The 17,621-nt window shown below is 40.8% G+C and overlaps 1 protein-coding gene and 1 long non-coding RNA gene across 8 annotated transcripts in view; one reads left to right on the top strand and one right to left on the bottom strand.

Annotated features, from left to right (window-relative positions):
* LOC143018152 (uncharacterized) overlaps positions 1-17,621 on the top strand; it is a 322,520-nt gene that overhangs the window by 55,948 nt on the left and 248,951 nt on the right. For all 7 annotated transcript variants that reach the window (XM_076173292.1, XM_076173293.1, XM_076173290.1 and 4 more), the window contains 6 exons: positions 2,551-2,648; positions 3,881-4,035; positions 4,186-4,387; positions 7,718-7,878; positions 13,673-13,840; positions 14,109-14,208. In XM_076173292.1, the coding sequence (XP_076029407.1) occupies positions 2,551-2,648; positions 3,881-4,035; positions 4,186-4,387; positions 7,718-7,878; positions 13,673-13,840; positions 14,109-14,208 (884 nt within the window). The remainder of the gene's footprint in view (positions 1-2,550; positions 2,649-3,880; positions 4,036-4,185; positions 4,388-7,717; positions 7,879-13,672; positions 13,841-14,108; positions 14,209-17,621) is intronic.
* LOC143018154 (uncharacterized) overlaps positions 1-17,621 on the bottom strand; it is a 221,675-nt gene that overhangs the window by 18,989 nt on the left and 185,065 nt on the right. The window lies entirely within an intron of this gene.

The raw sequence follows: 17,621 nt of genomic DNA, 5'->3' as shown, positions 1-17,621 counted from the left end.
TCTCGTCATCTTAACAGCTGCCTTCACTTCATCTTTATTTCTCCTCCATTTTCCTCACTCATCACTGTCATTTTCTTTGCACTTCTCACTGCAACTACCTTTCCCTCCCTATTCTCCTTCACATTTAGAAACTCCCTAATATACTCTGCCCACCTTTCTCTCACTGCCTTCTCTTCCATTATCATCTCTCCAACTGCACCTTTTACCTTTTCTTCACTTGATTTGCCTCCTCTTCCTCTCTTTATTTCTTTCCAAAACTTTAGATTATTTAAAAAAAAAAAAAAAATCATACTCTTACCCCATTTCACATCTCTCATCTTTGCCTCCTTTATCTAATGTTTTAATTCTCTTTGTATCTCTCATACGATTCCCTCATCCTAATTTGTAACCAATATATTAAAGCTTGCCTCTTCCCTTCCATACCCTTCTTTGCTTCCTCATCCCACCACCCACTACCCTTCCTTCTATTTCCTCCCGTCCTCCTCGTTCCACACACCATCTATGCAAACTTTGTGACTCCCTCCTTGAACAATCCCCATTCCTCCTCCACTCCCACTCTATCCTTCACTCCCACTCCTCAGTTTCTTATACTCCTTTTCTTTCTCATTTAAGCAGTTCACTCTAAGTACCTCCCTACCTTCTGCCCTTTTCCTCTTTCTCCACCTATCCTCCACTCACAACTTACCTTCCAAAAAATTATCTGATATTCCCCCACTCTCTCCCCTTAGAACATGTACATCCTTAACTCTTCCTACTATACTCCTGGTTACCACTATATAGTCCATTAATGCTCTGTCTACCACCCTTCTATCCACCACCCTCTCCCATGTGTACTTATGCTTGACTTTCTTCTGAAACACTGTATTTGCTATCATCAACTTTCCACTGATTTTTTCCTGGAACTCCACACTTCCCAATCACTCCATCTTTTGGTTCATTTCCTACCCTAGCATTAAGGTCTCCCAGTACAACTACATTGACATTTCTCCCTAATCCCTCAATGCACTCATTTAAATCCATCCAAAAAGCAACCCTTTCCTCCACTCTTCTCACTACCAGGCCCATATGCACTTACAAAAACCCACATTTCTCAACTTCACCTTCAACCATATTAACCTTGAAGAAATCTTCCACTCCACTACATGCTTACCTATCTCTTCATTTACTAGTATAGCCACCCCTTCTCTCCGTTGTCCTCTCTTCACTCCTGAGAACCACCTCCCAACAACGCTCCCAAACTCACACACTCCCCTCCCTCTCAACTTAGTTTCACTCAATTACAAAGGATTACAAAGGCGGAGCATGCCGACAGGAGACCTTTTGATCCATATCTAGGTCGGATGCGAAAAAAAAAATCATATTAATAATAAAATAATAAATAAAAACTATAATAATGTAAATAACAAATAAAATACATAAATAAATGCATAGGTATAGTTAAATAATAAACAAACAGGAGAATAGTAAATAATAATAAATTGACATATAACTAATAATAGATGAAAATCAGACAGACAAATGATAACAAAACAAAAACAAATAATATAAGATAAATTATAATCATTACAGCATCTTAGGTATTTATCTAAATGATTCTTAAAGCTTTGAACTGAACTACATTGCACTACCTGTGCAGAAAGTTTATTCCATTCATTAACTACACGGTTGGCAAAGTTGTTTCTACCTACTTCCAAATTGAATCTATTTCCGGACAGTTTGAGACCATTGTTTCTTGTCGGATTCTCATTTAATGTGAAAATTTGGTCACTTTTGATGTTGTCAATTCCCTTTAAAATCTTAAAGACCTGTATCAAGTCACCTCTGAGTCTACGCTTTTTTAGGGAAAACAGATTCATGTCTTTTAGTCGATTTTCGTATGATTTATTTTTGATATTTGGAATCAGTTTTGTGGCTCGCCGTTGTACTTTTTCCAGTCTATCAATGTCTTTAATGAGATTCGGTGCCCATACGGAAACAGCATCACCGAATCTTATTAAAGATATTGATAGACTGGAAAAAGTACAACGACGTCCATCTTTCTTCTCACATGCATACTTTCTATCTCTTCCCTTTTACTCTCATCTGTACCACATCCATGCACATTAAAGGACCCAAGGGTAGTGATTAGAAAACTCCTAGACCCTCTTATGCCCCCCCCCCCCCCTTTTTTTTTTTTTTTTTTTTTTTTCCCAAAGGCATGTCCCCTTTGGGGCTACAGGTAGCAGGATTCCTAATCCTATCCAGAAGATGAAAAACGGAATATCACTGTCTATTGTCTGTTTTGCTACAGGATGCTTGGGTTGGTACACAACCCATGATTTCATCAGAACTAATACCCTTGAAGCTGTTTATTATTTTGTACAAAATACTACACTTACAGTCAATTCTTGGTTATCTACAGGTGTATGATTACTCTAGTATTGAAATACTTCTTAAGGCTAAGGTCAACCTGTGAACAATAAAACTTTAGTTCTTTAAAGACACCTTCATTGCTGAAAAATTGAGTATTTGTTTATTTTTCCTAATTAGTATTTATTCTTTACCTCCTAGTACCTGAACATCCCAGTTGACCACCACACATACAACATGCGAAATCCAAGAGAATGGGGAGGCCATGTGGAGATGGTAGCCATGTCACATCTCTTCAAGTGAGTAAATGCAGTGGTACAGAAGGTGATTTCATCAAATAATATATATCTTAGATATGGCATAATTTAGAACTGAGAGATTATAGTGACTATAATCTATCATTACAACTCTCACTGCAAATGTGTGTGTATTTACCTAGTTGTATTTTACGGGAAGAGTGCTATGCTCATAGTGACCTGCTTTTGTATTTTTCTGCATCCAGTTTGTTCTTAAAATTGCTCACAGTTTCCTCATTGTTTGTTCCAGATATCTATCACTCCGTGTTGGAAGCTATTCTTTTTCAGATCTGTAACTGCCCTTCTTAAGTTTCCTCTTGTGTCCTCTTGTTTTTCTTCTGTCCCACTTTAGTAAGTCGTCTCTATCAAGAATTTCCACCCCTTTCATAATTCTGTAGATGGTTAGTAAATCACCTCTTTCTCTTCTTTGTTCCAGGGTTGGTAGATTTAGTTTATCCAATCATAGTATGTCAAATTAGAGTGCTGGTGCCATCTTTGTCATTCCTCATTGATTTTTTATTATTATTATTGATAGTTTTCGTTGTGTGAACAGAGTCAGAACGCCTGCTATGATCTGCTAGCCACTGCTTCCATATCTCCATCACAGTTCTCTATCTTGCATCTCATTGCCTTCACGGTATTCAAGGAGCACTGAGCTGCTGCAAAGGTTTCTGAATTTTTTAATCCTGTGCGAATCATGATGATGCATGTCACTCTCTTCCAACATTCCAGTGCTTTCCAGTAGTTCATGCTCCCTAGCTCTCACACCCACCATTAGTATACAGAATCGGTTATCCATTGCACTTTACTGCAATTAAATCCTTCAAATTGTTCTGAAATGACAGGAAATAAGAAAAAAAAAATCAAATTTATCCTGAACACCCTGTATGTCACTATCTGAGAGACAAGTTGTATAACTCATAAACATGTTCAGGTGAGTGAACCATGAATGAACTAAAGGACAAAGGTGAGAATTGGATAAAAATGTACTGGTATTGACTAAAAAGAATTGTTCTATGAGAACAGTGCACCAGGGCTGAACTGAAAATTGTTGGGGAAGGAATGAGGTCCAATTCACGCATGGTTTATTCAGGAAAGAGTGAAAGGGATAAATGATGGAAGAATGAAAGGAGTCAAGATTTTTCTTTTCCATAGGGAACTAACTCACTTTGCAGGTAAAGGTTAATAGCTGAAAGAAGGAAAATATATATGTATTTATGTTTTCATATTTTCAGAATAGACTTCTTGATTTATCAGGATATTAGTAAAGCTCCTTTAAAGGCAACAGAGAATGGGCACACGAAGATCGTCATGTTATGCTACACAAATGGGAATCACTATGATATTGTCTACGAGAAGTCCTATTCACAGAATAAAGGATTTGCTCAATGTTAGTAGTGACTTGGTATAAAGGATTGTAATGTAGGATGAAATATGATTATTGATATATAATTGATTTGTGAGAATGTGTGTTGATGTGTAGTTATATTTAGTGAAGGTGTTAACTTTGATGTATATGTATATTTTTTTCCTCTTTCAGCCCTAGTTTATGAGATGTTGTACAAAAAAGTATTCAAACTAAAGGATGTGCAGTTTGCAGTGGATAAAATGCTCCATGATCGTGAATATGCAGCCCGCAGACGAGACTCGAGCAATTCCACTGAGCTTCGAGAAATTGGGGCTGTGGTGGAGAAGGTACTTGGTACTTCTAGGGATATCAGTAATGATGAAGGAGATGCAAAGTAAGTTGATTATTTGAAAGTTGAAGTCATATCAGTGGTTTTTACACATATGCTGGAGAGTGCATGAGGAACACATTATTGTACTGAGTACAGTGCCATAGAAACAGACTTGTACTAGATGATAGTCTGATGTTTCTTGAGAAATCAGTGGGAAGGTCTAAGGATTCGTCCTCACAAATGTGGGAGGGAAGCTCCAATTAACATTTGCATATGTTTATATAAGATGCATATAATTTTTTTCTTCCTACTCTATTCTCTCTTTATCTTCTCTTTCACATTTTTTTTCTCTCTCCCTCTCTTTCACACTTTTTTCTTTCTCTTTTCTCTCTTTATTTCTTTCCTTCTCTGATTCCCTTGTATTTCTCTCTATCTCTTTTTTTATTCAGTTTCAGTCTTTTTCTCTTGTATTCTCTTATTTATGCCTTTGACTTTGGCTACCTCTCTTGTAAGAGGGGAAAAAGCTCTTGGTATATGTATGCATGTACTCATTTTCTCTCTCCCCCTCTCTTTTACTCATCCCTTCTCATATTTCCTCTCTCTGTCTCTCTGTCTCACATTCTCTGTCTCCCTCTCTTTTTCCCTCTTTTTCACTCACTTCCTCCCCCTCTTTCTCTTGTTTTCTTCCTCTGTCACTCCCTATCGCTCCCCCTCTCTCCCTCCCCTCCTCCCTCCCTCTCCCCCTTTCTATCTCTCTCTGTCCCTCCCTCTCCCCCTCCCTCTCCCCCTCCCTCTCCCCCTCCCTCTCCCCCTCTCTCTCCCCCTCTCTCTCCCCCTCTCTCTCCCCCTCTCTCTCCCCCTCTCTCCCCCTCTCTCTCCCCCTCTCTCTCCCCCTCTCTCTCCCCCTCTCTCCTTCACGTGGTGCCCCTGTTAATCTTCGGAGACTAATTGCTACACCACGCACAGACCCGTGCTCACTCCTGGGGTGGTAAAAGGATGAACCCTCGGCCCCAGGACATGTCGTCGACCAAGCTTAGAGTCCTCGGTGTTAACATTGAGGGAATGTCTGCATCAAAATCTGAGATTCTCGCCAACCTGGACACTGACATATTGTGTCTACAGGAAACACACAAGGATCATGTGCCACCAAAAATATCTGGTATGCACCTAATTATCCATCACCCAAGCCCCATTCATGGCAGCGCAATCTATGCACGAGACAAGTCAATTATCAAGAACAGTATTGACTATTCAGAAAGAGGGCTAAAGATCCTACAGGTAGACACTGTACACCTCAACGTCACTACAGTGTACAAACCCCCATCAACCCCCTTCACATGGCCAAATATACCCCAAATTGACAAGGCAAGTTTGCTTGTCGGTGATTTTAACAGCCACAGTACTACCTGGGGGTACAGCCATACAAATATAGATGGGGAAGCAGTGGAGAATTGGGCAACATCAAAGGACCTAACAATCCTCCATGATGTGAAGGATAACACATCCTTCCAAAGTGCACGATGGAGAAGGGGTTACAATCCCAACCAAGCATTTGTATCATCCAGGCACGTCTTAAACTGATAAATCCATTGGCGACCCAATACCAAAAACCCAACACCGCCCAATTGTAATCACAGTAAGACCAGTGATCAGACCCCAAATAATAAAGCCCAAGCCAAGGTTTAACTTTAGCAGAGCCAATTGGCTAGGTTTTACAACAGACCTAGAAGATGCTCTTACTAACATCATCCCTGCACCCAAACATTATGGTGAATTTCAAACACAAGTTTGGAGGGTTGCAAAGACAAACATCCCCAGAGGATGCAGAAAGAATTACATCCCTGGCCTCTCGGAGCAAAGCAAAGACGAATACAACAAGTATATTCAGGCATATAATGAAGATCCTTTCTCTGAAAGTACCACTGAGCTCGGAGAGAGTCTACTTGCCTCAATCTGTGAGGAAAGGAAAGAACGCTGGCATGAGATCATAACTAATATTGACATGACCCATAACAGCAAGAAAGCTTGGGCAACAATTAAAAAACTCAATTCAGACAAGGCCCCTCAGCCCAGAGTAGCTGCTGTCACACCGAACCAGGTGGCTAATCAAATGCTGCTCAGCGGCAAGCCAGCCAATAAAGAGAGGGGCTTTTTAAAGGAAATGAAGCATGAGATGGGTTGCATCATGCAAGATTGTAAACAAGGCCGATTTAAATGCTGCAATGAAACATCTGAAATGCGGTAAGGCCTCTGGAGAGGATGGCATCACTCCAGTGATGATACAACATTTTGGGAAAAACGCCAAGACATGGCTACTAACCTTATTCAACAACTGCGCCATGTCCTACCAAATTCCTAAGATATGGAGAAAAGCCAGAGTAGTGGCCCTTCTCAAACCAGGGAAAGACCCATCATCTCCCAAAAGCTATAGACCAATATCCCTCTTGTGCACTTTATACAAGCTGTATGAAAGAATGATCCTTGCACGCATTGAGGGAACAGTTGATGAACAACTTTCAGCCGATCAAGCAGGCTTCAGACCAGGCCGCTCATGCTGCAGTCAGGTATTGAACCTAACGCAATATATTGAAGATGGATTCGAGAAAAAGAAAATCACTGGCGCTGTCTTTGTAGATCTTACAGCTGCCTACGATACAGTCAGTCATAGGGCACTCCTCTTGAAAGTTGCCAAAACACTACAGAATCGCACCTTGGTTCACATCATCCAATCTCTTCTTACAAACTGCCGTTTCTATGTGGAAATGGATGGTATGAAAAGCAGGTACCATATCCAGAAGAATGGACTCCCACAAGGATCTGTGTTGGCTCCAACACTGTTCAACATTTATACTAATGACCAGCCACAGTATCAGAATATCCATAGGTACATCTTTGCAGATGATCTGTGCATTGCCACTCAGTCTGATTCCTTCAACACCATCGAAGACCGACTATCAGAGGCTCTAACCACACTCTCCACGTACTACAAAAAGTGGCATCTCAATGCGAATGCAAACAAAATACGTGTGTGCATTCCACCTTAAAAATCACCAAGCCAAGAGAGAGCTACGAATCAGATGGTCCACGTCCTCCGGGAATGTCCATTGAGTCCCCATTGCTCCGACCAAGACCTTAGGGAAGCAAATGAAACTGCCCTTATATGGACACGGTTCTGGTGCGACAAGATATAATGATGATGATGATCCCTCCCCCCCCCCTCTCTCTCTATCTCTCTCTCTCTCTCTCTCCTCTCTCTCTCTCTCTCTCTCTCTCTCTCTCTCTCTCTCTCTCTCTCTCTCTCTAAAATTGAATAAGGTTGATTGAATTATCACCTTTTAGGCAAATGCAACAGTATAGATGATGAACTTGATAAAGGTATTTGTATATTTACAGTAGATCTTGTGAGGAGAAAACTTCAGAAGACCTGGATCCTGATGATATCAAAGGACAGTTGGCTCATGGTATTAAACCAATCCCATATAGGGTGGCAAAGTCTCTCGACCCAGAAATTTACCGTAACATTGAGTTTGATGTTTGGAACACAGAAAGGAGAGGTGAGTGAACATTATGCAGCTTTCAGTTAATGTAGGTAAATGTCATTTTACTTATGTATGTTTCTGTTCTATAGAAAAATGGGAGATGTGCCTGTTGTTGTTTACTGATGACACTGCACTTGTAGCAGGATCAGAGGAAGGATTAAGGAAGTTAGTGACTGAATTTGGGAAGGTGTGCAAAAGAAGGAAGTTGAAGATAAATGTTGGTAAAAGTGAAGTGATTGAACAAAGGGAGAGGAGGATGACAAATTGGCAGTGGTTATTAAGGGAGAGAGACTAAAGGAAGGGGATAACTAGATACTTTTGGACAAATGTGGAGGGAAATGGAGGAGTGGAGATAGAATGTAGCTTGAGATAAGCAATTAAATGCCTTGGGGAATTGAAAGGTATAATGAGAAAAAGATATCTGGAAATAGGTACTAGGAGCAGATTGTACTAATGGGTGATTGTGCTGACAGCACTATATGGGGCAGAAGCATGGAACCTAAGAGAGGAAGAAAAAAAGATTTTAAATGTGTTTTGAGTTGAAATGTCTGAGAAGTATGGTAAGGATTACTAGGCTGGATAAAGTGAGAAACGAGGTGAGGAGGAGAGCAGGGGTGGAAAAGGAGTTGGGAGATAGGGTTGATGAAATAGTATTGGGATGGTTTGGATACCTGGGAAGAGTGGGGGAAGAAAGATTAGTAAAATAGGAATGGCAGAGGTGGAAGGAGTGAACATGAGGGGGCCACTGAGAAAGATGGATGGATGGGGTAAAAGGGGCATTAGGAAAGAGGGAGATGTCTGTTGAGGAAGGGAGAAGACAGAAGATAGGGGTTAGTGGAGAATGGTTGTGAATAGATGATGCTGTGATGTATGGAAGGGAAGGTTGGGGGATGAGGTGGGGTTAGAAAGTATGTGCAAATAATTTGGCACAGCCCAATGGGAATTGAGTGAGAAATGAAGTGAGAAGGAGAGCAGGGGTGGAAAGAGTGCAGCCAGATAGGGGTGATGAAAGACTTTTGGAATTGTTTGGACACATGGAAAGAATGAGTGAAGAAAGATTAGCAAGAGGTGTGGAAGGTATGATGGAATGAACTTAGGAGAATACTGAGGAGAAGGTGAATGGATTGATGGGGGTAAAAGGGACTTTGAACAAGAAGAGAATGTTTGTTGGGCATGGAAGGAAGAAGGGAGGGGATAGCCTGGGTGAATGGAGGGTGGTTGTGTATGGATGGTATTTTGACAGCCCAAAGGAATTTCTTATTGTCTTCTATAGTTTCTGCATGAGGGGACAGGTAGAGGGGGTTGCTATGTAAGTGAAGTGGCCCTGCTGTGGATGTGCTGGTTCTTGCTGCATTGCTTTGGATTCAGAGGCCAAGAGACAGGGATGACCCATCATCCATGGGAAGCTGAGATAAGGAAACAAAGAGTGGTGTTTAGGAGTGGGTGCAGGCTTTGACTTGGCCACCTCCCATATATTGGGGAATCAGCCCTTGGTACACAGCTTCGTGATTTTTTTTTTTTTTTTCAATGGATGAGTTGGGAGGATTGTCATGTAATGAAATACATATACCAAAGGCTTTTACCTCCATACAAGGGAGGTAGCCAAAAAAACAAAGGCATAGAAACCACTCCCACCCATTCCATCCCCTACATACTCCACTTCCCTCTACCCACTTCCCTCTTGCCACCTCCTGGATGACAGATCATCCCAGCATCTTGTCCACTGCCCTGGGTCAGAAGCAGTGATGTAAGGAAGAGATGGGTAGTATGTTTGTGAGAAGAAAGATGGATGTGTTGGCTTTTAGTGAAACTTAAGTTGAGAGGGAAGGGCGATTGTGAGTTTGGGAGTGTAGTTGTGAGGTTCTCAGGAGTGAAGAGAGGGCAAGGGAGAGAATGGGTGGCTATACTAGTAAGTGAAGAGATGGGTAAATGTGTAGTGTAGTGGAAGGAGGTTTCTTCAAGGGTAATGTGGATGAAGGAAAGGAGATGTGGGTTTTTGTAAGTGATGTGGGCCTGGTAGTGAGAAGGATAATGTGGATGAAGGAAAGGAGATGTGGGTTTTTGTAAGTGCATATGGGCCTGGTAGTGAGAAGAGTGTAGAAGAAAGGGAGGCTTTTTGGATAGATTTAAATGAGTGCATAGAGGGGTTAGGGAGAAATGTCAGTGTAGTAGTATTGGGAGACCTGAATGCTAGGGTAGGAAATGAAGCAATAGACAGAGTGGTTGGGAAATGTGGAGTTCCAGGAAAGAATCATAGTGGAGAGTTGATGGTGCAGATGTTTAGAGAGTTGATGATAGCAAATACAGTGTTTTGGAAGAAAGTCAAGCATAAGTACACATGGGAGAGGGTGGTAGATAGTGTTAATGGACTATGTAGTGGTAGATAGGAGTATAATAGGAAGAGTTAAGAATGTACATGTTCTAAGGGGAGAGAGTGGGGGAATATCAGATCATTTTTTGGTGGAAGGCAAGTTGAGAGTGGAGGATAGATGGAGAAAGAGGAAAAGGATAAAAGGTATGGAGGTGCTTAGAGTGAACTTTAAATGAAAATGAAAAGGAGAAAGAGTAAAAGAAGAAACTGAGAGAGGAGTGGGAGGGAGTGAAGGATAGAGTAGAGCTAGGAGTGGAGGAGGAATGGGGATGGTTCAAGGAGGTGAGTCACAAGGTGTGTAAAGATGGTGTGTGGAACAAGAAGGACGGGAGGAAATAGAAGGAAGGGTAGTGAATGGTGGGATGAGGAAACAAAGAAGGTTGTAGAAGAGAAGAAGCGAGCTTTCACAGATTGGTTACAAAATAGGATGGACATATGAGAGGTACAAAGAAAAGAAAAGAGAAGTAAAGTGCAAGGTAAAGGAGGCAAAGAGGAGAGCAGATGTGAAATGGGGTAAGAGTATGGCAGAAAATTTTGAACGTAATAAAAATATGTTTTGGAAAGAAATTAAGAGAGAGAGAGGAGGCGAATCAAGTAGAGAAGAAAAGGTAAAAGGTGCAGTTGGAGAGATGATAATGGAAGAGAAGGCAGTAAGGGGAAGATGGGCAGAGTATTTTAGAGAGTTGCTAAATGTGAAGGAGGATAGAGAGGGAAAGGTAGTTGCAGTGGGAAGTGCTAAGAAAATGAGAGTGATGAGTGAGGAAAATGGAGGAGAAATAAGGAAAGATGAAGTGAAGGCAGTTGTTAAGATGAAAGCAGGTAAGGCACCTGGTCTGGATGGATGCCATGCGGAATGTCTAATAAAAGGAGGTACAGTGATGGTGGACTGGCCGGTAAGGTTATTTAATGTTTGCTGGAGAGAGGGTAGAGTGCCGGAGGACTAGAGGAGTGCCTGTATAGTTCCACTTTACAAGGGAAAAGGGGACAAGTGTGAGTGTAGTAGTTTCAGAGGGATTAGGTTGTTAAGTGTAGTTGGGAAGGCTTATGGGAGGATCTTGATCGAGAGGATTGGTGAGGAACTGTGAATTTAGGACAGGTAGAGGTTTTTGTGGTAAGACAGATATGTGAGAAAGCTATAGGAAAAGGTAAGGATGGTTTTTGACTTTTATGGATCTGGAAAAGGCTTATGAGAGGGTAGACAGGAAGCCATTATGGGAGGTTTTGCAGATATACGGGATAGGAGGAAAGCTTCTAGGACCTGTCAAGAGTTTTTACGGGAGTAGTAGAGCATGTGTCAGGATTAGAAATGGAGAGAGTGAGTGGTTTGAGGTAAAGGTGGGACTTCGTCAGGGATATGTTATGTGGCCCTGGCTGTTCAACTTATACATGGGTGGTGAGAGAGGTAAATGCAAGGGTGGTGGGTCAGGGATTGGAGATGTTTAAAGAAAATGGAGAAAAGTGGGAGGTGAGCCAGCTGTTGTTTGTGGATGACACTGCACTTGTAGCAGGATCAGAGGAGGGATTGAGGAAGGTGGTGACAGAGTTTGGGAGAGTGTGTGAAAGAAGAAAACTGAAGATGAATGTGGGTAAAAGTAAAGTGATGAGATGTACAAGGGGTGAAACTGGCAGCAGACTGGAATTGAGCATTAAGGGAGAGCAACTGGAGGAAGTGGATAGTTTTAGATACTTGGGTGCAAATGTGGCAGGAAAGGGAGTGGAGGTGGAGGTATAATGTAGATTGAGAGAAGAGAGTAAATATCTTGGTGGATTAAAAAGTGTAATGAGAAATAGACATTTGGGAATGGATGCTAAGAGGAGATTGTGTGAAGGAGTGATTGTGCCAACAGCACTATACGGGGCAGAAACATGGAACATAAGAGAAGAAGAGAGGAGGAGTTTGAGATGAGGTGTCTGAGAAGTATGATGGGGGTTACTAGGCTGGATAGAGTGAGAAATGAGGTGGTGAGGAGGAGAATAGGGGTGGTGAGGGAGTTGGGAGATAAGGTAGATGAAAGAGTATTGGGATGGTTTGGACACATGGAAAGAATGAGTGAAGAAAGATTAGTAAAAGAGGCATGGAAGGCAGATGTGGAGGGAGTGAACATGAGGGGGCGACCTAGGATGAGATGGATGGATGGGGTGAAAGGGGCTTTGGGGAAGAGGGGAATGTCTATTGAGGAAGGACAGGAGAGGACAGAAGACAGGGGTGAATGGAGAATGGTTGTATATGGATGATGATGTGATGCATGAAGTAGAATGGGGTTGGGGCGAGGTAGTATATGTGAGAAAAATTTGACGCAGCCAGAAGAGATTTCTCCCTGTCTTCTCCTTTTCTGCATGAGGGAACGGAGTGGGGGGTTCGCCGATTTATTGAAGTGGATGTGCTGTGTCTTTTGACACTGCTTCTGACCCAGGGCAGTGGACAAGATACAGGGATGACCCATCATCCAGGAGGTGCCAAGATAAGAGGGAGGGTAGAGGTTGTAGGGGAGTGAAGCATATTAGTGATGGAATGGGTGGGAATGGTTTTTATGCCTTTTTCTTTTTGGCTACCTCCCTTGTAAGGGGGAAAAAGCCTTTGGTATATATATATGTATGTGATTGAATTATAATTTTTACTTGCTTTATAATCTTTGTAGAATACACGGCAGATTGGGATACTTTTTAACTATTTTATTACGTATCTACTTTTATTATGTACTTGTTTCCCTCAGAAATTTATGTTGACAAATATATTTAAAACATCACTAAGCATAATTAGTGGTTTTATTCTATAAGCCAGTAGTACATAATCACTAAAACAATACATAAAACAAAAAATTTAAATAATACTTTTGATTGTTTTGTTGATGTTTAACAACTTGTTAGAAAAAAATAATATGTGATACTATTTATAAAGATGTCAAATGTTTTTAATTTAGCAATTTTTAAGCCTCGTGGGAGTAAATCCGTCTGCCCATTTTTTGCAAGTATAAGCGGGTAAAATCGATTGAGTCCAGAGAGGCCCTGACAATTTAGTCTCGTATTACTCTCTCTTAATTTCTGTTGTAGAAACTTTGCTGTTTCAAAAAATATATATTTTTTGTTTAATTTTATATAAGAAATACAACGGTAAAATAAAAATTTACATAATTTGCTCTAACATTTACTGTGACTTATGCTGTCATTTTAATAGCATCGGCAAAATATTGCTGATGCCAAATCCCATTCTTAAAAAAATGCCGATTCATGCGTATGTCAATTCACTTAAAAAAAAAAAGTGTCGATTCGTGCTGATGCCGATATTAATCAGCAGATCCCTTGTGAGGATTTTGCTCTCCCCTACCATAGTCACCTCAGTTTGTTGGTAATGGCTTACAGTACTCTAATGGATACTGGTGTAGAGTAAATCTGTTATATTTGTTATCAATGAATTATTACAAACCCTTTTCGTTGCAGAGGCACGTTTTGGACCATTTGATAGCAATGGATTCCAGGCAGGAGTGAAAGTTCTAATAAAACTAGAACAGCTTCCAAACAGGGAGGAGGTAGAAGCTATGCGGCAGGAGCATCAAGCCCGCAACTCTCACTCAGATGCCTCTCCAGGAGCATCAGGAGTTAACCACAGTAAGACTAACAATAATTGTTACCTCAACTTTGCTCATGTGGTTGTTGGGAGTGTAGATGAGAATGTTATCACTTATTTCCATGTGTTTTAAAATGAAGTTTGATGGAATATGGGGATGGGATCCCCCTCACTATATATTTCTTGTAGCACAAGGCATATTTTGACTTTATCTTCCCCATACCAGGTCGAAAGGCCAATGTTTACATACATGTTAGGAATTCCTTTGATTTATAAAGTTTAGATTTATTGTTTTCTTTTTTATTACAGGTAATAAGAATGACAAACTAGAGGTCTTTCATGGCCACATACAAAGGATGTCGGAGAACAAAGGACCTGTTGATGTGTTTGTTGAAGAAATTGGTGCAAGGTAAAAATGCATTAGGACATATATACATACATATACCAAAAAGCCTCCCCCTCATACCCAGGGGTGGGGATGGAGGGGTGAGTGGGTTGCTGAGTCTAGGCATACACCTATCCTTCATTCCACACCCATCCATAATCCATTCATCTCTACCCCCCAACCTTGTTGATGAAGTGCTATCATCCCTCTGGCTCACCTGCATGGGTCATAGGCAATGCAACAAGACACAACACCTTCACAGCATGGCCCAACTGCTAAACTTGGTTCATCTTTACTGCTTCATTACATGGCTCTCCCCCCTTATGCACTCAAGAATTCACAGAGCAGACAGGAAGTAATCCCTTCAAGCTATATCAATTTTTCTTCTATTCATAACCATTCTCCACTCACTTATCTCGTGCCCCCTTTTCCTTGTGTAATAGATATTCCTCTTGCACCCAGTGCCCTTTCCACTCTGTTCATCCACCTCATTCTTGGTCTTCCCATCAAACTTACTCATCTACTACTGCCTTTCACTCTTTCCACTAGTCTTCACTTGTTCCATATGCCCAAACCATCCCAATAGTCTTTGATCAATCCTGTCTGCCATCTCTATCCCTACTAACTGCCTTACATCATTTCTCAATCTATCCATCCTAATAATTCCTACCATACTGAAGCACATCTCAAATACAGGCTTCCTTCTGCCTCCTTTAAATTGCAAGTACAATGTCATGGGCACAAGCACTTGTTTGTACAGTACAGTTTTTTCATTCATTCCCAGATACCAATTTCTCATGACACTCTTCATTCCCTCACCCCCCTTCCCATGACTTTGCTTATCTTACACTGTACACTGGTGTCACATTCAGAAGTATGGTGGTCTCACATTTTCCAAGAGATGGGTTTGAGTCTTGCACTTCTCAGTTCCCAACTGTGACTGTTACCTACACCAGCAATCAAATCATATAGGGTAAAGGTGATGGTTTTGGCTGCAGCTGTATATAGACTACCCATTGCCTTGCATTGTAATTTATCTCTGCCTTAACTCCTCCATTCCTTGCTATATGTGACCATAAATACTTAAACACTTCACTTCCTCCAGCCTCTTTTCTTTCAAGGTCATGTCTAATTCTCTGACACCCTCAACCTTTGCACAGCCAATCACATTAGTTTTGCACTCATATGCTTTCAGCTTTTTCCTCTCACATGCCCTTCTAAAGTTCACCACAAGATGATACTCAAGTAAATTATACATATTTCTGCTATAGTTCCTGTCGACCCATGCCTTCTACTACTTTATCAATGATTCATCTGTTCTAACAATAAGAGGCCCCTTCATTGAATTTACATTTCTTCCAAAACATGTTCATTAAGGGGGCCGTCGCGATGAATTTCCAAAAAAAAAATTTGAAATATTCGAAAAAAACAAAAAAAAATCCCTGTCATCTAGTGGCCTTTGGCAAGCCAGTCCTGAAATATTTCAGCGAAATACCAAAAAATAAAGGAGTTATAACTATTTTTCTGACCCCCCCCCCTCCACTTCCCAGTACACCTTCGCTGCACATATGTTCGACTAAGTTATTTCATCGCAATAAAAATGGCACAAATGCAATGTATTTTGTTATTCGCTAATAAAGACTAGCTGGAAACTTGTCCTACACGTGGGGAAAGCACTTCGCACTCGTGAGTAAACTGAGAGAATTATTGTGAGTAGGCAGAGAAAGCGAATTGTTGCTCCTTGGAGAACTTTTATTTACTTTAATTTGAAGCTATAATCATTTCAAGAATGCCTAAACATTCAAAGAAGAAACGTGCGTTTCATGAAAGAGCTAAGAAACTGAATCAGATAATTGAGAAAGAGTGTACTTCTGCCTCGGTTATTACTGGAGATGACTCATAGCAGTGCTGCTGGGTGCACCTGGGCTCGCTATGCTGACCGCACGTTATCGCACTCCTCTACCCCTCCATATTCTTTTCTCAAATGACGTCACCGCAAACATCGAGCATGCGTGACTTACCATCACGTGCCTCTTCAAATGAAACGCTCCGAGTGTTTTTCGTCATAAGAGTGACTGTCATTGATCATAACTTTGGAAGGACACATAATCTTCTTTTTCACTTGGTTGGAGTCAATCCCATCGTTACAAAAGCATTTGAGGAACAAGACAAAGACACAGAACGGAAAGGGACACCAAAGACCAGAAAGAGGAAGACAAAACTATTGTTCAGCTCCGATTTCCAGCTGGGAGCTAGTAAGCGAACCTGGCGACAATGAGGAAGGTGGTGCCTCCTGAAACCCTCGCCTTCTGAGCTGCTAATACCTCGTAAAAGGGGGGACCAGGTACCAGCTACACTTTATAATAACATGTGAATGACAAAGAATGCATGAAGATTGGCGCAGAGAAAAAAAAAATCTAAATGAAATATATAAAAAATGCAGGGAAATGTATTTTGAACTTCAAAGCTCAATATCTCAAAACTACACTTTTCTCTACATTTTTGCTATCTCCTCCGTAACTACTTGGCCAATTTTAATGGGGTTTGGATCATTCGAAAGCTGAATAAATTTGCAAACTTTTTTATAGTAGGGTTTTTCATTTTTTGAGATAGAAGTTGCTATATTGTATTTTATGTAAAAAAAAAAAAAAAAAATCTTTCTCCTAAACTAAGAGTAAATTCCTAAAACTGTACGATAATTTTTTAGGTATTGCCATAGAGCATTTGTGGTATTCTTTTCAGCATGCTCAGTCAATGGATAAATGAGAAAGTTTGTAATTTTTCAAAAAACATTTTTATTAATAACTTCATTGCTTTTCAACCAAATGATATGAAAATTGGTGGTGAACATCTCAGTATATGCATATATAACATATTAAAATTTCGCGAAATTCCGATCATAATTGGCGAAGGTCGTTCTCGAGCGCGCTGGCCTCCTTAAATCAATCCAAAATGCTTCTTTCTTTTCACTTTCCGTGCCGTGTTTACTACCAAGGCCATTTGTATTCACAAAAGCTGTCTCCCATACTAATTTCACTTTCCACATTGTTCTTGATGACAATTCTGTCCATGCAGTAATCTCATCACTTATAGTGCCTCTCTTCTCCCTCTCCCTCTTGCCACTCCTGACACTATTCACAGTGTTCCCAAACCCCAATTCATCCTTTCCTTTAATTTTTGTATCACTCAGTGCTAACACATCCATCTTTTTTCTCTAAAGCATTTTACCAAACTTCACTTTTGCTCTCATCTGTACCACATCCATGCACATATAATGGCCTAAATACTAGAGTTGGAGTTCGTTGAGGCTTTTTGCATTAACTTTTTGTGGGCCTAATTTGATCATACATATTTAATTTTGGAGTCATCAGGGGTGTAATGTATCAAAGAGTTTGTTTAGCACTAGTAACCTGAACTTCAAAGTCTGGGGTATTGGC

Source organism: Oratosquilla oratoria, chromosome 34 (assembly GCF_046742065.1).
Source record: "Oratosquilla oratoria isolate Oo_2021 chromosome 34, ASM4674206v1, whole genome shotgun sequence".
NCBI lineage: Eukaryota > Metazoa > Arthropoda > Malacostraca > Stomatopoda > Squillidae > Oratosquilla > Oratosquilla oratoria.
This window is presented reverse-complemented; position numbering and strand designations above follow the sequence as displayed.